General features: G+C 52.4%; 1 protein-coding gene across 1 annotated transcript in view; it reads right to left on the bottom strand.

Annotated features, from left to right (window-relative positions):
• Window positions 1–22,093, bottom strand: part of EFNA2 (ephrin A2) — a 95,860-nt gene extending 73,767 nt beyond the window's left edge. Inside the window, exon 1 of the mRNA XM_021009081.2 lies at window positions 21,103–22,093. Within this exon, the coding sequence (XP_020864740.1) occupies window positions 21,103–21,227 (125 nt within the window). The 5' untranslated portion in view covers window positions 21,228–22,093. The remainder of the gene's footprint in view (window positions 1–21,102) is intronic.
• Window positions 22,094–22,370: the final 277 nt, after the last annotated feature.

Raw genomic sequence — 22,370 nt, 5'->3', positions numbered from 1 at the left:
TGAAGGCCTGGGGTCAAATCTCTGCTTGGACACTGGCTCACTGTGAGACCTTGGCCAAGTCTCCTCCCTTCTGTGGGCCTCCATGAGTCCCTCAGAGTAGGGGTTCTAAGGATCAAAGCAGAAGGCAGCTGAGAGGAAGTGTAAAATCCAATGCAAACTCAGATGGCAGGACTGGTACCAGATGGGCTGGGTTTCTACTGGTGAGGAAGCAGCACGGAACAGTGGAAAGAATGCTAGAATGGAAGAAGACAAGTCGAGATTCCAGATCTAACACTTACTACCTACATGACACCTACACAACTCACTTATTCTCTTTGGGCCTCAGTTTCCTCTGCTATCAAATGGGTAAGTAGTGGAATTAATGGTTCCCCTTTACTCTGCTATTCCAAGATCCCCTCAACTCTGAAATTCTATGCTCTAATGTCTCTCTAAGCCCTATCATATTATGCTCTAAGGGTCCTCCCAGCCCTGACATCCTGTGTTCTAAGGGCCCTCCCAGCCCTGACATCCTGCATCCTAAGGGCCCTCCCAGACCTGACAGACATCCTCTGTTCTAAGGGCCCTCCCAGCCCTGACATCCTCTGTTCTAAGGGCCCTCCCAGCCCTGACATCCTCTGTTCTAAGGGCCCTCCCAGCCCTGACATCCTGCGTTCTAAGGGCCCTCCCAGCCCTGACATCCTGTGTTCTAAGGGCCCTCCCAGCTCTGACATCCTCTGTTCTAAGGGCCCTCCCAGCCCTGACATCCTCTGTTCTAAGGGCCCTCCCAGCCCTGACATCCTCTGTTCTAAGGGCCCTTCCAGCCCTGACATCCTCTGTTCTAAGGGCCCTCCCAGCTCTGACATTCTCTGTTCGAAGGGCTCTCCCAGCTCTGACATTCTCTGTTCTAAGGGTCCTCCCAGCCCTCACATCCTGTGTTCTAAGGGCCCTCCCAGCCCTGACATCCTCTGTTCGAAGGGCCCTCCCAGCTCTGACATTCTCTGTTCTAAGGGCTCTCCCAGGTCTGACATTCCCTGTTCTAAGGGCCCTCCTAGCTCTACATTTATTGATTCTACGATAAATCCCTGCTGGGTCCCAGAGGGAAGGCTGAGCTCATCAAAGAGAAAAGGCACCTTGGCCCAGGCAGCCAGCTGACAGACTAGCACAGGCCACACTCTCCAGGAAATGTCCTTCATCTCTCTCGGGCCACTCCCATCCCAGGCCAGTGGAGATGGGCCCTTGCCTGCTCCAGGACCTTCCTGCCAGGAGAAGATGTGGCAGATGGGGCCAGAGGAAACACTCTCGGATGCCAAGGCCTCCCCCTCGTAACCTCATTTAGCTGACACAGTACTTTGCCCCTCTCTAATGTAAGAGTACATACTGTAGTTAGGCCCATCTGTCTTATCCCCTTAGGACGCTGTGGGCTCCATGTGGACAAGGGCATAACGTCACCTCCACACAGACCCAGCACCAAGCTCTGCACAGAGCAGGCACAGCTTGCACAGTGGATAGGGACTGGGATTCCGAGTTCAAAGGAGCTCAAACCCCGCCCCTGGCCGCAGCAGGATCTCTGTAAGGCAGCTAACTGGTTTTAGCCTCAGTTTCCTCATCTGTAAAATCAGAACCTCACAGGATTGCTGCACGGATGAAATGAGACGATGGCTGTAAAGTGATTTGCAAACAAAAATACTACAGAAATGGCAGTTCCTGTGATTACTTGTTGGATGAATAAACAAATGGAAGAAAATAGCAGTCCTCAGTCATAACAGACAGAGCTGTGTGTCTCTCTCCAGCCCACAGCCCCTTTGGACAGGAATGATATTTTAAAATATACAAATATATAGCAATAAATGTATATCTTTCTAGAGCACATACCACATTTATATATGATAAAGCTAACTATAATGCACACTGTGGTTGCCAGGACAAAGCAGGTAAAGTGGGGAACTGACCTCAGAAACTCCTCAGGTTTCTGAGGCACAGCATCGGGGAGACCTCTGGCTGAGCTCCAGGTCAGGCCCCGCTGCTCCTCTCTAGGTCTCAGATCTTCTGTAAGAGAGGGGAGGGATCTGAACTGTGACATCTGAAAGGGCCCCCCTCCCTTTTCTGACATTCTATGCTCCAAGGGCCCTCCCAGCTCTGACACTCTAGGTTCTAAGGGCCCCCCCAGCTCTGACATCTGGATTCTAAGGGCCCTCCCAGCTCTGACATTCTGTGTTCTAAAGGCCCTCCCAGCTCTGACATTCTGTGTTCTAAGGGTCCTCCTAGCTCTGACATTCTCTGTTCTCTGACAGTCTATGTTCTAAAGGTCCTCCCAGCTCTGACATTCTTGGTTCTAAAGGCCCTCCCATGTCTGACATTCTCTGTTCTAAAGGCTCTCCCAATTCTGACACTCTGGGTTCTAAGGGCCCTTCCAGCTCTGACCCTTTCTGCGGTCTAGGGGCCCTCTCAGGTCTGACATTTTCTGTTCTAAGGGCCCTTCCAGTTCTGACATTCTCTGTTGTAAGGGTCCTCCCAGCACTGCCAGTCTTTGTTCCAAGAGCTCTTCCAGCTCTGACATTCTCTGTTCTAAGAGCCTTCCCAGCTCTCATACTCTCTGTTCCAACATGATCTAAAGGCTACCCTCCTCTTTTCCCCCAGCTCTCTTATGCTATGCTCCAAAGCTCTGACATTCCCTGTGGATCTCCTGGTATGTGCCCAAGGTGGGGCAAGAGGTGTGGATGCCCAGGGTGGGGCCCCGAAGCCCTGGGCACAGCAGGCTCAGGTCCAAGTTCCGTTTGGCAGAGGCCCTGTTTCTCTCCTCTCCCTTTCACTGCTCCTCCAAATCTCTACTATTATTTCTTCTCCAAGGTTTCAATAGCACAATTTCTTCCCCTTTCCCCAAATTCTTTTGGGGCAGGGGAGGGGAGGGCAGGAGAACTGGCTTTGTCCAAATCAGCGGACACAGGCTGCCCCCCTTCCCTCTCAGCAGCAGACCAGATCAGACCCTGCTGCCCTGGGCCTCCCTGGAAGCCTGGCTCCCCCACTCCAGAGCCCACTGGTGGGATGCTTAGCTGAGCTGCAGACAGACAGAATGATAGAGTGACCTCTCAGCAGAGAAGCTGGTGGCTCCCAAGGCTGAATGTTACATTCGTTTTCAGACAGTTACCAAAATAGTCCTTTTGGGAGAGGGGGTAAGAGGGCATAACTGTTTTTCTTTTTCATAAAGATTTCATTCCAGGTGGCTCAGTGAATACAGTGCTGGGCCTGAAATCAGGAAGATCTGAGTTCAAATCTGGCCTCAGACACTTCCTAGCTGCGTGACCCTGGGCAAGTCATTTCACCTGTCAGCGTCAGTTTTCTCATCTATGAGAGGGGAAAAGTAATAGCACCACCTGCCTCCCAGTGTTGTTGGAAGAACCGAATGAGATGATAATGGTACAGCACTCAGTGCAGCGTCTAGCCTATAGCAAGTGCTTTATGAATGTTAGTTATGATTATGATTCTCAAGTAGGTGGAGAAATGCCTGGGATGTAAAAAACAAACAGCACCAATAAAAAAAATTTAAAGAAAAGACGAGTAGAGTTACCCAAAAGCAACAAGAAAAATCCTTTTCCAGCGCCATCCCCAGATCCCTTTTCTCTAAGGTGTTAAGGGGTGGGGGGGAGCCTGGTTATCATCATCACTTTTACCTAAGAAGGAAACTGGAAACCCCAGAGGTTAAGAGACTGGCCCAAGGTCATATTGCTAAGAAGAGTCAGCACCATGATCTGAACCCGGGTCCCCTGACTCCAAGTCCAGGTCTCTGTCCATTGTACCACACTGCCTCCCCATGGCCAAGGCCAGATTGGATGGATTAGGGGAGGTCTGAGGGGTAATCCCCCAAGGACAGCCCCAGCCCAGCTCTCTTCTGGAACATTCCCCCAGAGACGGGCCCCAAGAAGTGCAGGGGGTAGCATCTCCTGTCCTGACATACAGGCTGTTGGGAACACCACTGGCTATTGAGGCCAGCTTGATCCCTTCATCACGGCCCTGGCTCTGAAGTCACAGGCCCCGGGTTCCAATCCCACAACTGAAGTTTACTACCACGCTGTGCTGGGCGTAGCCTTCATCTCCCTTGGTGTCCATTTCCTCTTCCTAAAATGGGGGAGGGTGGATTAAATGGCCTAGGAGGTCATTTCCAGCTTTAGAGCCATGCTACTATCATCCAATGACCCCGGTTTGAAGCCCAAATTCCAGGACCATGGACCATCCCTTTCCTTTTCTGGGCCTGTTTCCTCCTCTGTAAAATAAAAAGGGTGGCCCAGATAAGTCCTGACAGCCCCTTCCAGCTCCAAACCTATCTGACCGCCAGTCTCTGGGGGTGCCCTGCCTTTCCCACCCTCTCATCCTTCAAGGTCCAGGTTTCATCCTGCCACAGTGATCCAACCCATAAAGGAAGGATGGGTCAGTTTACAAGCACACATGGGCTGGAGCGTTTTACAAGACCGATGATTAGGACGTGGGTGTGCTATGCTATGCCCCAGATGGGGATCTCCCTCAAGCCAAGCTTGCTGACACTCCCATGGTGACGCTTCCAAAGCAGGTAAGCCAGCATCTTCCCACTGTGAGTGGTAGGGCACGCTTGTCCCAAGGCACCGCTCAGAAAACACCAGCTCCCAATGTGATTCTGGCAGGGGCAGCCAGGTGGCCCAGTGGTTAGAACACTGGGCCTGGAGTCAAGAAGACCCGGGTCCAAATCCAGACTCTGACTCTTCCTAGCTGTGTGACCCTGGGCAAGTCACTGAACCCTGTTTGACTCAGTTTCCTCATCTATAAAATGAGTAGAGAAGGGAATGATAAACCACTCCAGTACCTTTGCCAAGAAAACCCTAAATGAGGTCATGGAGAGTTGGACATGACTGAAAATGACAAAACAGAAACATGAGCTGGGAGCTGTGCCAGAGAGAGCCCAGCCTGGCAGAAAGAACCGTGGCCTAGGTCCCTTCCAGCTCCTGACATCCCATGTTCTAAAGGTTCCCTCAACTCTGATATTCTGCGTTCTAAGATCTTTTACTGTTGCTACATTTCTGAGTCTCAGTTTTCCAATCTGTAAAATGAAACGCCTGATCCAGGTAATATTTAAGATTCCTTCTAGCTCTTATAGGCTCTGGGCCGCCCTAAGCAGAGCCAGTCACGTTCCGTAGGTCAACCCCTTCCCCATCCTGACTGTGACCCACCAACCTCCCCCCCTCCCCGGAGGTCATCCCCCAACTGACTGGACCGGCCCCTCAGCTCCAGAGAGAACACTGAGAAGCAAATAACCGTGGTCCTCCAAGATAGGATGGCAATCCTGAGAGAGTACTAAAGGCTTCCTTTCAAATGAGGTGTAAGAGGGGGGAAAAAATGCTACTTTTTTCCTCTCTCTCTTTCTTACCTTCTCTCTCCCTCTCTCTCCCCCTCCCCCCCTCCCCTTTCCCTCTCTCCCCCCCTTCCCTCTCATTTATCTATAAAAAAAGCATCCTAGTTCCTGGCAAGCAGACCCAGAAGGTTCCAGAAAGTCTCTCCTTTCGTCCTTTCTGCTTCTCCTTTCCATCAAAAAGAGAGATCAAAATTATCCTTCTGGGAAAAAAAATAATAATAAAATTGTGGCAAAGCTTCTAGTTCTCTCCTTCCCCTTTTTCTGGAGAAGAGGGGGTGGGCGGAGCCTTCTTTAAAAGATAAACCTTTGAAGGACTTGGCTACATCACTGAGAATCAACTCGGGGGAGAAGGAGATAGTTCTACAATCCAATGAAGTATTCAGATAAATAAATAATTTTTTATTAAACACGGTTTGGAGATAGAAGCCAGATTTTCCCCCGAGGGTAGCCAGTCTCCAAGGGAGGCTGGCTGGAAGGGGAGGGGGCCAGAGTACCTGCAGAAGTACTTCCTCCTCCCCTCCTCTGCAATGAGAAGACATTGTCAAATGGAAAAGGGCCACCCTGTGGCCTGGGGTGCCAGGGCTTACAGAGGACCCTGCAAAGGGAAGGTGGGATGTCGAGGCTACATGGGCTGTTGACTTATTATTGATATGTGGACACAGAATGATGTTATCTGAAGGGCAGATCTCTCTCTCCCCTCTATTAAAGACAGCAGCTTGGGCCGCATAATGAAAAGAACACTGGATTGGGAGGCCGAGGTCTCCCATATACTGTGACGTTGGGTATGTAACTTAACCTTAATGGACTGCAGCTTCCTGCTCTGTAAAATGAGGAAGAGCAGACTAGACCAGAGGGGTCAAACTGGAATGTCCTAACCAGACTTATCCAGGAACTAATTAATTAACTAATTCGGTAACTGGGAAATGTTTAACAAAATAAATAAAAATACAACACCACACAGATAATGTTAATTTGTGGTTTTCTAAGTCAATATGAGCTGAGTAAGGAGGCACTCACATTGTCCCTTCCAGTCTCAGTCCCATCTAAGGTTACCTTGTATCTACTTTTTAAACATTCTGTATATACCAGGGGTGGGGAACCTCAGCCTCCAGGACACATGTGACCCTCTAGGTCCTCAAGAGCAGCCCTTTGACTGAATCCAAACTTCACAAAATAAATCCCCTAAATAAACTTGGATTCAGTCAAAAGGTCACACCCTAGGACCTAGAGGGCTGCAGGCTCCCCACTCCAGTCTACACCCATATAAGTACAGGTTGTATCCACCTTTAGAGAGTGGAAGCTTCCGCAGTTCCCGGAACACTGGCATACTAATTCTTACTTTCCTTTTCTCATTTATGAATTCCTAATCTGAACTTAACAAATGCTGATTGATTTTTTTTCCCCAAGGAAGAAATGGAGGCTAGGAGCAAGTCACTGACATGCCCAAGGTGATGAATGACACAGCAGGGTGAGGTTGGGCAGGGATTTTCACCAGGCAGTGGGCCTCTAAATCCAAGGCTTCTTCCACTGCACCATGCCGTTTCTGCATGCTCTCACCATATTTCCATCCTAGATTTAGAATAGAAAAGAATCTTAAATGTCAACTTCTAGTCCAATCCCAGCCCATCCTCTCCCATTGCATGGATACAGAAACTAAGGCCCAGACAGGTCAGCCAGTTGTTGTCCAAGATCTCGCTGGTAATGAGTGGCAGATTCAAACCCATGTCCTTGGATTCTAAATGTAGGGCTCTTTCCATGATGCCCTCAAGCTTCTCATCATTCCATAAAGTTATTCCTCTCTCTGTCTCTCTCTCTCTCTCTCTCTGGAGTGTTATCTACGCAATAACAATATTAATGACAATTATTGCTCACACCTATACAAGGCATGTACAAGGACAAGAAACCCAGGGCACCAGCCAATCCTCTCGGACTTCTGGAGAGGGGCCTGCCCCGAACCTGGAAGGGAAATGCCAGACACCAGCTGTGGGGACAGGAGAAGAGGACCAGGACCCTCTTTCCCCCGACATCTAGCACAGCTCAGGCCTTGGGGGTTGTGGGGGGTCAGGGATTAAGCACACTGGTATCAGGGAGCAGGAACAAGGAGGCCCCTACCGTGGGGAGGGAGGGATGGGATTACAGGCCCCAGGAGATAATGGACTCAAGGGAGAGGCAGCCCCTTGTGCTGAGGACCAGGGAACAAAGCCCGGACGAAGGGATGGATTAAACCTCTCTACTCCTGCCCACTTCCCCGTGGTAAAGAGGAAAGAGAAGAAATGTTCTAGACACAAAGGCAGGGGGGGGCCCATTTGTGCAAAGGAGCCGAGAACAGAAAGGAATGGGAGAGAGAAAGGAGATAGTTTTTTCCTTCTGCTCTATTCCCAGATCAAAAAAAAAAAAAAGTCTTTTGAAAAGGGGAGATTTCAAGGTGGAGAAGCAGGCAGGGTCTGGCCCCTGCCTCCCCTCTTCTCCCTTGTCAGGCCCCTCCACACTCCCAAGGCCAAGCCCTAGAGTCAGGAACTAGAGCAGGGTGGGGTGTGCCCCTTAGAATTGAGACTGTGACTGAGGTAAGGAGAGATTGGGGGGGCAGGAGGCGGGGAGAGTGGTAAATGCAGGCTTTCAGATCCTTAATTCATCAGGTCTGAATGAGCGCCATGACCGCCCACCTCCTCATCCATGTGCCATTTTCCTAAGTCTGGACTCCTCCCCCACCAAACAGAAACTCTTGAGGGGAGGGGGCGCAAAAGGCAGGGGTCCCTCATGTCTTTCTCAGGGTCCCTCTTAGTCCAAAAGCTAGCTGTCTTCTCCTCAGCCTTGACAATGTCACCACGCAAGACAGGACAGGCACAACAGCCCCAGAAACCCACCTAAAGCCATACACCCCAGTCTTCCTTTTCCCCATGTTAAAAAGCTGGGCTAGGTCACAGCCTCAGGGCCTAGAAGAAGATCATTTTGGAGCCAGGATGGAGAAAAGGAAGAGAGAAGAGAATCATAATTCTTTGTCAGTACATGACATGACGGCTCGCTTATACTCTGGACCCAAAGATACACAGTGAGTTCAGAGGGTGTTATGCCAGGCCCAAACTCTGCCTAGTGACAGCCTGAGGTGTCAGTCCTGGGCAAGCCACTCTGCAAGACAGTTTGGAGGCACAGGAGATAAGGTACAATACCCGTTCATGTTCTTTGACTCAGCAATCCCACTATTGGCCACTTATCCCCGGGAGGTCAGAAGGAGGACAAATGGTCCCCCTACACCAAGACATCCGAGTCAGCCCCTTTGGTAGTACCAAATAACAAGAAACCAAGTGGGTGCCATGATGGGGGACCCACTGAAGAAACTACGGTATACGTGGCACATTGGCAGGCCATAAACAACAGATGTGGGGGATGCCGAAAAAACACAGGCCAACACTCACACCCACTGATGGAGAGCAAAGCAAGAGCGGGGAGAGCGATCAACATGGGGGTCACAACAGCGCTGATGAGAAAAGAACACAAAAAGGAAGCCGCCGAAAGCTGAGTGATCTTGAGCCAGGAGAACAGATAAAACACAGGACCCTGGGATCTGGAGAGGGGGTACCTACAGGGACTGAATGTTGCATACACGCTGAGATGAGGTCACTCGTCGATTGCTCTCCTAGAACTGTTCTTTGTTAAGAGGGAGGTGGCTGCGGGAGAGATTACCCAGAAATGACAAATGAAAAAAAGTAGTAATAAGCCCTAGAATTGGCGACTCTGGCTTCAAGGAAGAAATTCCCCAATCCAGACTAAGAATGGCGCTTCTCACCTGCCTCTTCAGGACCCCACCTGCATCCCTGGCCCCACTCAGCCCAGACCCCACTGCACCCAGAGCTGACCCCCCGCCAAGTCAGGCCAGTCCCACCCCAGATACAGGGCCAGGGCCCTTAGATGTACATACACAGACACACACACAAATACACTTGCATACACATGGGCAGACATATACATACATGTGCATGTATGTGCGCTTAAAGTTCTAGCATCCCTATACCTTTGGCTGAGCTCAAGGAACCCCGGACATCACTTCCTCTCCCTGGGTCTGTTTTCTCATCTTTAAAACAAGGAAGTCGGCAAGTGTGGCTCCTAAGATGAAATACATAAATGCACCTCAGAGGTGGGGATCTACGGATATGGAGCGCTACAAAAACTCTTAAGACCCTCTGACATATTGGTTTGATTTGCTGAACTTCTTTTTCCCCCTTTTTTATTCTTTTTATATATTTCTCTCTATTATTTATTTCTCTTTTAAATTTTATTCCAAGATAGGTCTCAGGATGATGTAAGAACGAGTATTTCAATTCAACTTAAATATACACATGGATCCACACACATAAGAGTTATGACTGGCATCTCTGAGGTGTCCCCAGCCCCAAGATCCATGGGATGCCTAGATTCCAAGCATGGCCAGCCCCACAGCTGAAGGTGGGAGTGCTGCAGGTGTTCCCAGGCAGCTTAGAAGCTGGCCACAGCAGGGCTAGGACAAGGGAGCTGGGCCCCCTCCCATGCCTAGGGGCACCAGAGAAGACGGGAGAGCAGTCTGGCCAAGGCTCAGCCTCTTCCACCCTCCATCGCACTTCCTCACACCTTTTGGGGGCAGGAGGGTATGAATGATGTGATGAATTTCCCAAAGGGGCGGTGAAGAAGAAACAGACTGTACTCCCCTACCTTCCAGGCCCAGGATTCCCCCGCAGGGTACACTGGGCCCTTTCACAAAGAAAAAGGATGGGCCAAAGAGCATCCTGGTAACACAAGAGCCAACATTAAACATACACACGCACGTGCATGTGAGCACACAAACAGTATCACAGGCGCTTGTACAAATACACACGTTCCCTCCTACATTCCATCACACACATACCTTCACACACATGACTGCGCACACATACTCCCCCCGCACACAATGCTTCACAAACACACCCAGGCTGGCCCATAGGAGTAGCCGGTATTTCCTGAGAAGCCAAGGTCCAGTGTTGAACAAGGAAGCTTCCCATCTGTTCTCCCCCATTTACAAAAGGGATGATGGCTGCAATGGCCCAGAGCAGACAAGCCACCTGCCTCGAATCACATAGCATATTGGTGGCAGAGATAAAATTAGAAGTCAGAGTGGGTAGGGTGTAAGGGTATTAACACACAGGCCCCTGCCCACCCTTAACGCCCTTCCTGAAACAGGAGGCTCACTCCTTTAGAGAGGGAACCCATCCCAGTCACAGCCCAGGTAGACAATCCATCCACTGAGCTCCCTGCCCGTTCGAGGGGATAAGACTGTCCCTCAAGAACTCCATTCTCACAGTTCTGGAGCAAACCACCTGAGATCAAGTCAGAGAAATTTGAGGAGGAACGTAAGTCCACCTGGGACCCAGCATCCATCCTGCCAGCTGGTTCTTCTCATCTCCTGGCAAATGCCCTCCTCCTTTGAAATCCACAGCTCCAGCTCCATTAAGGGCCTTTTTTAAAGTCAGCTTCCCCTCCCTGACCCTGTGTGATCTGAAACTCAGGATGCCTCATGGTAGCTGGCTCAGAATGAGACCCTAGAGGACACCTCCCATTCCCTAGATCCCTACCCCCCTCATCACAGGCCTTTCTAGAAACCCAAGACATCTCTATTCTCCCCTTGCCATATATGAATCTGACTTCCATCCAATCCCCTAAATACTCCCTCTTTTTTTTTTAACACTCCCTATTAATCACTGTTTTTAAAAAGCATGAAGGATTTATAAACATTTATAAACAATCTACTTTACAAAGAAGGAAAGGGAGGTCCAATGAGATCACCAAATGACTACGTAGCAGAGTCCAAATTCAAACCCGGGTCTTAGGACTGCAAGCTCAAAGTTTCTTCAACCGTATGATCCTTACCACTGTTTAAGGCCAAAAATATTCTGACTCCTCAGATAAATGACACAAATGTCGATGACAAAGATGGAAAAAGAAAAAATCTTCCCCAGCCAAAAGAAATCTAAGCCTCCCTCTGTTCCTCCTTTTCTATCAAGGAAAATTCCTCCCCAACGGGTAATGGGAAAACAAGATTTCAAAATCCCTTTAAACACTGGACTGTGGTGGTCTTTTTTTTTTTAACCTTTTTGTGCACGTGATTTTTTTAATGTGAAAACTCAGCAAGAGCTCTCTCTCTGAAGGTGCCTATGTTAGTGAGGGAATGACGGCTCAGGGGGTAAAAAAAGGCATCCATGCTTGGAAGGGAATCTTCCCTGATGACGCTGATCAATTTTATTCCTATTTCCATTCAAGGGTCTGCCTGGCGGAGACCCTCATTCATGAGAGAGCTGCCAGTCACCCTCCACCTCAGCCCATTCTCCTGAAACACTCTCGCCATCCCAAAGGAAAGGCTTGGTGCCCAGGGACTCAGGAATGGACCAAACCTGTTTGGCTAAGCAGAGAGAGACAGCCAAGGGACGAGGGGCTAGCCCTACATCCCAGGTGAGATCCAGGCACAGGCTGACCTGGTCACAGAATCAAATCAGGGCATTGAAAACAAGACCACAGAGAAGAGAGGGGCTGGAAGAGAGGACGATGGGTACCATGCAGGATCCAAGAGAGAGTCATTAGAATTAGCAATTTAGAGGATCTCAGGGCTAAAAGGAAATTTGGAGGTCATCATCACAGGCTCTGGCCTGCCCAGCACCCGCTTCTTCTCAACAGCCTCCCACATCAGCCAGAACCCTTCTTCATCGACAAGGTGACTCCCATGTCAAAAGTATGATGGAAAGAGAGAGATTTGGAGTCAGGGGAGCTGGGTGCCAGAATTCCAGCTCTGAGAAGTACTCCCTGCATGACCCTGAGCAAAGGGTCAAATTCTATGGGCTCTACCAGCATCTCCAGCTAGGTGCTATGCTTGCCAATAACCTTTGGCCAAATGTACGAGATCTGCTCTCCACCCCTCGGAGACCTTCCACCCACTAACAGCCAGAGGGTAACCCTGCTTGGGGGGATGGTGGCACCAACTACGGAGTCCAGACAGAACAGGCCCAAATGCCGACATCTTCACTCATCAGAAGGAGCCGCTTCAGGGAAGGCCAGGTCACACTCTCCCTAGGGAAGTTCCAGACGCCCCTCTGCCACTTCTCCCCTGAATCGTTCACAGGTCACCCCTACGTCCACACAGACATGGCACCAGGCAGGATGCCCTCTCCTCTTCCTGGGACTTCAGAGCCCTCGGGGCCCTGGTGACCTCTATCAGGAGACCCTGGTCCAACATAAGGGTCTTCCCTTCTTAAGCTACTCTGGAAAACAAGCTGGCAGCTCCAGAGCCGGGAAGAAACCAAAGATGTTGGCTGCCCCAGGCCCCTCATTTTACAAAGGATGAAACTGAGGTTTGAGGAGGGGAAGAGATTTAGCGCACAGTCACACAAGTAATAATGGGATTTGACCTCAGGCCCTAAATAATAGCAACAAAAACAACAACAGTAGTCACAGATGACAACTTGTTCTCGGACCATTACAATCAGAACTCTTGTAAAAAAAAAAGAATACACACACACACACACACACACACACACACACACACAGAGATAATCATAGCTGGCATTTAAGGTTTGCAAAGGGTTTTATATTCATTATATCACTTAATCTTCTGAACAACCATGTGAGGTAAGTGCAATATTATTCCCATTTTACAGACCGGGAAGTGACTTGTCCAGGGTCACACAGTAGTAAATGTCTGAGGTGGAATTCGAACTCACACCTTGCTAACTCTAGTGCTCTGTCCGCTAAACCATGCTGCCTTCCCTGCTCACTGTCCCTTCCCAGTCTGTCTGAGTATTTCTACCTGCCCCAGGCCCAGGTTCTGAGAATATAATAACAGTTAACAATAACAGCTAACATTTATATAGCTCTTACTGTGCACTAGATGCCGTGCTAAGCCCTTTCCAATTATTATCTCCTTTGATCCTCTCCACAACCCAGAGAGGGTGGGGCTGTTACCATCCGCATTTTACCAACAAGGAAACAGAGGCAAACAAAAGTTAAGTGACCTGTCCAAGGTCAAACAGCTGTTTGAAGCCAGATTTGAATTCAGGTCTTCCTGACCCCTGACCCTGGTGCTTTATCCCCCATGCCGCCTAGCTGCCCCATTCCTGCCCCTCCCAACCCCCCTCAGTACCAATATCCTTCTGGCTTTGGTGTGGTCAGAGAGCTGTCCCCAGCCCTTCATTCCCCTTCTTTCTTCTATGTGTGTGCATTTTGTATTTCAATATGTGTGACTGCATGTGCAGGGGTGGATGTCCACACAGATGATGTGACACCAATTATAAAACAGTCCCTTCTGCAGCAGCATCACACCAGGCAGGAGAGGCCTCAGACCAGACCTATTCTCAGGGCCAGGGCCTCTTCCCCATGAGCTCTACACTGGCCCCCCATGAGTTTAAGCAGATCCCAGAGATTCCATGGTCCAAGCTGCAGCCTCACAGCCCAAGGATTTGGAAGCAGAGGGGAAATCAGGTACCTAAACAGCCTCCCCTTCCCATGTCAAGGAAGCCATCTTCTCTTCTCTTGAATGTTCTGTGTAAAACTGGACCCTGCCCGGCTTGGGGACCGGACGCCTTCCCCATGCCGGCTGAGCAAGGCACAGGCCCTGCAAAAGCAGGTGAGAAAAAGTGCCACGCCAAGCTCATTAATTCCCCCCACATTTCCAGAAGGCGGCAGGTGAAATTCAGCTCTACCATGCCCCCACCACTGCACACACAAATACGTGTGTTAAAATACTGTAACATACACACATACAGGTAAAAAGGGGAAAGGGAGGAAGGGGGCACCTCTCTAACCACGCTGAACCTGGAAGAATGTTGATTCCACAGGAGATGGGGGGCAGGAAGAGGGAATGATGCCAACTGGAACCTGGTATGTCTGCCATCTTAGAAAAGAATCACGGTTTTGACTTCCACCATTTTCCAAAAAACTGGGCCATCTCTCCCTTTGCAGAGGACAGTACCCCTCCAGAATCCCTTTGGTACCACCAGGGAGGAGCACGCATTCCAAACCCGGCAAAGCTTGGCCTGGTTGGTTTGGCCAACACCACTCAGTCCCTGCTCTGTCTGGCCCAAAGACCCACTGCCATCAAGACCCTCCCTCTCTTCTTCTCAAATTCACAGCTGCTTCCCTCCCTTTCCCAAATAAAAAAACACCACTCCTTGAACACCCCTCCCCCAAAAATAAGCCTCTTTGTACCCAGCAGGTGGGAAAAAAGAAGTGGAAGACAACACTCAGTAGGGATAAGGAGCAGAGCAACACTTTGCCCCCAGGGTCCTAGCCAGATGTCAGAATGATGCACAAGCAGCAGCCCACATCTGGATGCTAAACACACAGCTGTCAGGAATCTCGGAGAAGATAGCTCAAGCAGGAGAGAAGAAGGAGGATAGGCTGGTGGAAATCTGGTTAGAGGCATGATCCCTGTTTGCTCCTGGCCAGATGTTAAGTAGGCCAGAAGAACCCCGTCGAGGAGAAGACGGGGGCTGAGAGGACACGGCGAGAAGAAAGGTAACAAATATGCTAAGGATGGGCCACGGGGCAATAGGGCAGGGAGACCTCGGAAACAGGGGGGCTGGGGGGATTAGATATCCCAAGGGCTGAGATGGACAAGGAGGTGAGAGAAACGGGGTCATGCAGCCAGGCAGACACAGAGTGGCGAGACGATGGGATTGGAAGCTTCAGATCGGCTGAGATCACACAAATCCTCAGCACAAGCATCTCCCTAGCCTCATTTCAAGCAGGAGCTGCCTATGACCAAAGAGGCTGGAGACCCTGGCCTGGGGACCCCCGAAGGATGTGGGTGCCGGTGGGCTTCTCCTTTGTCAATTCCTTCTTCAGTCCAAAAGCCAAAGAGCCTTGGCCTGACACTCAGGGCCCTCCTGGCCACCTTCGACCTCCCTGCTCTGGAGCCCCAGTCGGGGTCTGGCCCAGCTGATGGGTGGCCCATATGCCTCCCTGGCTCGGGCTCACCACTTGCCTTATGCCAACCAACACGCACCATCATCCCTAGGCTCCCACCCCACAAATGCCCTTTTTTAGCCCCACAGAGAAAGAGACACGGAGGGGCATAAGCTACCAGGAGCCACCTGACTTCAATGTCACAGCCACTGTGGGGGACAGGAAGGGCTCCAGACCCTTGTTCTGTGGACAGAGCAGAGCACCCTGTTTTACAGAGCTAGCTCTAAAGAAGAGAGAAGAAAAGGATGGAAAGCAGCTAGCAGCCCCCCAGCCCTCCGCCCATTCCACCCCAACAACCACAGCTTCCAATAATTCAAATAACACAAATTTAGAATTGGAAGGGATCTCAGAGGCCATCCAATCCAACTCCCTCGTTTTCCAAAAGAGGAAACTGAGCTACAGAGCAGTTAAAGCATCCAGGCTCTAAGAGTGATTTAGCAGAAACAGCCCTGGATTTCAATGCGGACAATTCGGGCTCAGTCCCAGCTGGTCTCCTTGCTAGCGAGGAGACTGGCCGAGCCATTTGCTGTCTCCGGACCTCAGTTTCCCACCTCTGTACAATGAGAGGGCTAGACTGGATGGTTTCTATCTTCCCTTCCAGTCCCAAGCCCTATCAGCCTAAAATCTGAACCTCCTGGGCCCAGGGCATTGGGGGAGGAAAGAGACACTGCCACACCCCCCCTGAAGAGATGCCATCCTTTGCCCTCTCCCACTTCACTCAGATTCTCCCTTCCTGCCAGCTCCCCACTAAGAACCACCACCCACCACTCCCCACAGGCTCACGCCTCGCTCACTCTGTGCCCATGGGCCTCGGGGGGCAGGCAGCAGCTGGCAGCAGAGGGCGGCCACCGTCCTCTCACACTGGGACGCCGCAGCTGGACCCTTGGGGACAGCACCCCGACATCGCTCCTCATTGCCCACCGGTCCTTAGAACTGGACTCCTAGCCCCCAAGGAGTGGCTAGAGCAGGGAGGGAGGGGGGAGGAGAAGATCAATTCAATTAGAAGATAACCCTCCTGAGGCAGCCAGCAAGTCCTCAGCACGAGCACCATTTGTGACCAGCCAGACCAAGTAAATTGTACCACGGGCACGGCCCTATCTTTGTCTAAATGCCAAATGGGGCTGTGTTCCCTCGGCCAGCCGGGCACGCACAGGAAATACATTTCACAGCAGGCAAAAATGGAATTCAGGAAACACTGCCACATACTTATTACCTATATGCAGGTACAATGGAACACGGAAACTAGGAGAGAATATTTATTTCTCTCCCCTTGGCTTCCTCAGAGATGCTGGAGATGGGCTTGGCCGTCGGTCGGCTGGCCGGCCGGCTGGCTACTCTCAAAGTCCAGAGATGCCCAGGTATTCACCTGTCCCCCCAGCCCTTCTCCGTGCCACCAGCCTCCTCCTCCAGCCCACGAAGGAGGGAGGCTGTGCTATTTGGCCGGCACATCCCTGGCCTGCATCTTATCCTCCAGGTTGCTGAAGAGCAAAAGTCTCGGCCCACCAGCCAGCACCAGGAACTGGAGCAAGTTGTCGGTCCCTACCATCTCAATGAACGGCCACCAGGTTGGGTTAGGCCTGGAGGGCAGTGGTAGGAGGGACAGCCCGGGCAAGTAAGGGGTGACAGAGCAAAAGACTCCACCATCCACCCAAGAGACAGACCCCTGCTACAGCTGCAGCAATTTGGAGGCCTCTGTCACTAGATTATTAGGGGGCTACCTCTCTATTTCATAACCCAAAGTGACAATGATCCCCCCCCAAAAAATACGCAAAAGCCAACTATGCCTCACCCCGGTTCCACAGGGAGTCAGGTCTGTCTATGTCTCTTTTGTCTCAGGCTAGCAAAGCCACAACTTCCCATCGGCCTCCCCAGCGGATGGCCCGCAACCCCAAGCGGGACCACGGAAGTCCTGTCTCTTAGCTGCGGCCAGGGTGGGGGATGCAGAGAGAACCCATCACCTAGGGCTGCTGAAAGCTTCAAACAGCCCCCTGAGGACTCATGAGGGCCGCCAGAGCTCCCTAAAAAGACTGCCGAGCTCCGGACAAGCCAAACCCGTGCATCCAACCTGACAATTGATTTTTAATTTGGGTACAATTATCAAGCGTGGATTACTGTAACGAAGGCAAATTGCTCACACCGTACAATATTAGCTTGATCCCGTGAGCCAAGCCCACATGTTTTTGGGATTATATCTTTTTATTTCTAATTTGTCACAGCTGGGAAGCCTTTGCACACACATTTTAAAAGATTGAGGAAACTCAGCCCCCTGTTCCCCACACACACACCCCTACCACCACTGGCTCTGCCCCTAGAAATACGGCGACCTCTTTCACTCCTCAGCTGGAAAGAAGACAGCAGACCCCAAGAGGAGAAGAAAAGATGAGACCTCAGATGGCAGGAATAGAAAACCTCCCAAGAATCCATCTACTTGAAGATAACGGGACCATACCACAGCAGCTGGGGCTGGGGCTAAAGGCAAAGTACAGCTCTGGGGTTCCTCCGTCACACCAAGCCCCACTAGCTGCACCCCCAAAGGTCCCAGCACAGGGTGAGAGAGAGCAGTGCAGAGTGCCACACCTACAGGGCAGAGGGAAAAGCAGGGGGCACGTCCCAGGGCAGGCAGCCCTGAAACAGCCGCCGAGGGAAGGCAGCAGAACAAGGGCCCCTATAGTCAGGAGGTCACCAGGAATTGGGGGGTGGGAGAAAAGAATCATTCGGGGGCCTTCTTCCAAATGGCTACTTGTCTCTCTTGTAACCCAAAGTGACATGAAGCCCTGCAAACATCGTCCATGATTTCAGCGGCCCCCAATCCCCAAGTTTGATATATCGTGCGGCCGACAGAGAAGTCCCGTCCCTTCCTTACTTAAGGGTCTCAGCATATGTTTGGCATTTATGAGAACAAAAGGCCCAGCCACGCCAGCGAGTTGGGAAGGAATTGAAGCTGTAACCAAAAACTTCAGAAGAAGGGGGGAGGGAAAAAATCCCCCTTCCTTCTCTGCTTCCTACAGCCCGTACCCCCCTCCCAATCACTACCACTAGAAAGAGAGAGATAATAAATTCCATACGCGACAGAATTCAACCCCTTGAGAAAGCTATCACTCTCAGCACTACAGAGAGGGACAAAGCCAGGAGTCACCCCAGCCCCCAACTTCTGAGCACCCAGCCAGTGGGCTCACAGCTGGGCCTGGGAAGCAAGGGAGGAAAGGGGATGGGCGGGAGACAAATTGATTCAAGCTAGGGGAAAGGGGTTTAATGGTACCTTAAAAGGGTACCTTGATGGGGCTGGGGGAGCAGGTCTGCCCTCCCAATGTCCCCAATGATACACGAGAGTTTCTGGTCCAGAAACCCCCAAAAGGGTTTAGGAAACTTTCCGACCAACTTCCACTAGAGACGTCCAGGAAGAAAAGGAACTAGTGGGGACTGCCGGGAGACAGACAGGAAATGGTTTTTTAAAGACCCTCTCTCTGGCTTGGATCTCCCTTCTAAGTGACCCAGAAGCAAGGGATGAATGAGGCAGAAGTGAGGTGTGTATGTGGGGGGGGGGAGTCCCAGGGGGCCCAGCAAACGGCTCAACTCACCTATATTTCTCACCATCTGCCTGTTCTTGCTAACAGCCCACATTCCTGCAAGCCGAGCAACTAGGATCCCGATGTAAGGAGGGGAACACCCTCGGTGGATTTTGGGGGGAACCTGATATGCCAGTAACGATCCTTAAGCTCAAGGAGAGGGTGATGAAGGCAAGCAGCAGGATGACAACATGAGTCCAAAGTCTAATGGGGAGAGATCTGCACATACAGGCTCACTGGGGCAGGAAATGTTTCCGACCTACAGCCCCGGCCTCTCCCTCCCCAACCCCCCCAACTTTCTTACAAGCCCCACATAGCCTGGGGATTTTGTACACCTCTCTTAGGTCAAGGCCAGCTCCCAGCTCGGAGGCACAGGATCCTCTAGAGAGATTTCAATCCCCTTTCACAAAAAAAAAAAGCAAACCCAAAATTATTAAGAATAGGAAAGTAACTTTGATGGCTGCAGAGAAGAAATGGCCTCTGCGGCAGAAACTCCAGAATCCTACCAAAACCAGCTGAGGCCAGGAGGCCAGATGTCCACAAGCAAATGTGCTGAATAGGAGGAGAAGGTAGAAGGAGGGAAAAAACAAGAGGGGGGAAAAAACTTTCTAAGAAACCTGGTGTCGACATTTATAACCCAGTGGCAGGAAGATGAGGCTTCCCAGCTCTGGGTTTATTGGACAGAGAGCTGAAGAAAGAGCAGGGTTGGAAACAGAATGGGGAGGGGGGTGCTGGACCAGGCACTAGGAATCCCAGAATTCAGATAACCCATTTTCCTGCCCCAAGGGGAAGATCTCCAGTAATCACATGGTGTTAATTGCCAACACAGAAAGCTTTCCTTCTGAGTTTTTAGGGGATGCCTTAGACTGCAGTAATACCTCTCTGGAACTCTATGACCGTCCCTACCATTTACGGCTGAAGTCAGGGCCCCACAAAGGAAAGATCCAAAAGCAAGAAAGGTGACAGGAGTTAAGTCAGAAAAATGGAGAGGCAGAGAGAAAGTGGGGACAAATTGAAAAAGGAAGGCTGAACTGGTCCCAAAGTTCAGACTGGGAGAAGAAGCCCCTGGAGTCTGAGCAGCTCAGTTCCCAGCCAATACAGGTAGCATACACTGAATTTGGAGTGGCAAGACCTGAGTATGAATCCTGGCTTTGCTGCTTACTTGATATCTGACCTTGGGCAAGTCATTCCCCTGTTTGTACCTCAGTTTCCTCACGGGTAAAATAATGGGCACACACAAGACAATTTCTAAGGTTCCTTCTAGCTCTAAATTTTTTATACCCCCCCCACCTTCCCCTCCTACCAATGTTCCTTTTAGCCTATAGGTCAAACCGCACCCCACGCCAACCCAAATACCTGAACTAAAGCAAGCCTATCCCTTCTCTTTTCTTTCTCTCCCACCGAGGGACTGGCCTATTCCAGAAGAACCAAGGTAGGGAAGGTACTGACACTGAGGATATCCCAAAGCCTAGGGAGGAAGATTCCTGTTAAAGGCCTCCCGACCCAAACTGTCACAGGACACTTCACCTGCCCCAAAGCAGCCCACACCAATCCAGCTGTACCACCCACCCCCTTTCATGGCAAAGGCCAAGGGGGGGCAGGGTCAGGTTTTCCGGACCACCACCAAGCACCAAAGCCTTGGAAAAGAAGGTTTAGTTCTTGACTCCCCTCCTACAAGAAGGGGCCCCAGTAACCCTTCCGAAAAGGGTTTCCTCCCTTTCCCCGAACACTGCCTATCAAACACCCTTCCCCAGCAACACCGAGAAAAGCCCAAGTCCTCAGCTAACGCTGCTGTGTGTGCATATGTGTGTGTGTGTGTGTGTGTGTGTGTGTGCGCGCGCGCTCCGGCCCCCTGGCAGAGTCTACATTGTAGATATGAACTCCTTTCCCAAGGGCGGATTCCCCCCTGTCTGAAGGCTACAGCAGGGGAGAGTCTGGGGTTGGGAGGCGCTGGGGTGGGAAGGAGGAAGGGTGAACTCCACCAAACCTCTCCCCGGACCCCGGGCGCTCCGGGGAAAGGAGCTAGCTAGCCCCGGTGACGTGGGGGACTCTTCGATGACAAGGGGAGGGTAGGCCTCCAGGAGCCCTAGAAACTTGGCCAGGAAGGGGAGCCCCTGCCTCCCGGCCCGGGCAGAAAAACTTGGTAGGAAGTTAGGGGTCCCAGCCAGAAGGGAGGGTGCATCCGGGGCTGGGGAGAGTGCAGGGGAGGGCGCCAGCGCTCACCTGGGGTTACTCCGGTTCCAGTAGACGGCATAGCGGTCGGAGATCACTTTGGCCGCGTCGTCCGTGCACACGCGGACCCAGGCCAGGGCGAGCAGAAGCAGCGCCAGCAATCTGGGCTGCACCATGGTGCGGGTCCGCTTCGCTCCTCGCTCGGCTCGGCTCGCGGTCTGGCCGCCGGCTTGCCGCCCTCCTCCTCCTCCTCCTCCTCTTCCTCCTCCGCCCCCGCCCCCGCCCGGCCGCCGCCTCCCCCCAGCTCCGAGCTCTGGTCGCCCCTGTGAAAGCTGGAAGGTGAGGGGCTTGGGCTGGCGGACAGGCGGGGGGATGGGAAAGGAGGGGGTGCCTCCTCCTCCTCCGGCTCCTCGGGGCTTCTAGGCGCCGCGTCCGTTCCCTTCCTCCCCTTCCTCCTCCTCTCCTTCGCCTGGCAGCGCGCTCCCGGGGGCACCAGCGGTTCAAGCTGCGTGCGGCTGTCTGGGCGCGCTTAGAGATCCAGCCAAGAGAGCGGCCTCCGTCCTAGGCGCACTGGGGCGAGGCGGGAAGTCCACGCTCTCTCAGGCTCCCGGAGCCGATTGCACGCCTCCGGACCCAGCAGCCAGGTCCTCGCGAATGGTGGATGGGTGGGTAGGGGTAGCCACTGGCGACAGGTGGCGACGAACCTCTCCACGCCGCCGACCCCGGTCAGCTTAGGAAAGAAGTCAGGCGGAGACAAAGTTTTCGGTGCCCATGGTCTCTCGAGGGGTGGGGGAGGAAGGGGGGGGCCTGGAGGCGGCGGTGGCCACTGAGCAGGCAGAGGGGGGCGCGGAGACCCCTCTTAGGCCGCCCCCGGCAAAGCTGCAGTGGTCCGGCCGGGCGGAGTGGCTCGGCTGGGGCGCTCACAGTCGCCTGGGCACTGCACCCACCTCACCGATCGCCCGGTGCGCCTTCCCCGGCGGCCCCATCCTGCCCGAGCGCTCGAGTCCCAGAGCCTCCACTACCGGCGCGCTCCGCCTCCTTCCTCCCCCTTCCTCCTCCTCCTCCTCTTCCTCCTCCTCCTCCTCCTGCCTCTCTGTCTTTCTTCTCCCCCTCGCCCGGCCCGGCCCCGGCCCCCGCCCCGCCCCAGCCGGGGGCCGCCTCCCCCAGCCTCCTCCCGCCTCTCCCTCCTTCTCCCCCACCCGGCGGCGGCGGCGGCAGCGGCTGCGTCCCGGGAGCTGGGAGCTGAGGGGCGCGCTGGGCGCCAAGACCACAACAGGTTCGCTAGGGGCTGGGGGCGAGGGGCGGCCGATAGACGCCCC

This window comes from Phascolarctos cinereus, unplaced genomic scaffold (assembly GCF_003287225.1).
Source record: "Phascolarctos cinereus isolate Bilbo 61053 unplaced genomic scaffold, phaCin_HiC Scaffold_4;HRSCAF=312, whole genome shotgun sequence".
NCBI classification, from domain to species: domain Eukaryota; kingdom Metazoa; phylum Chordata; class Mammalia; order Diprotodontia; family Phascolarctidae; genus Phascolarctos; species Phascolarctos cinereus.
The sequence above is the reverse complement of the archived record's forward strand: the minus strand, read 5'-3'. Positions and strand labels throughout refer to the sequence as shown.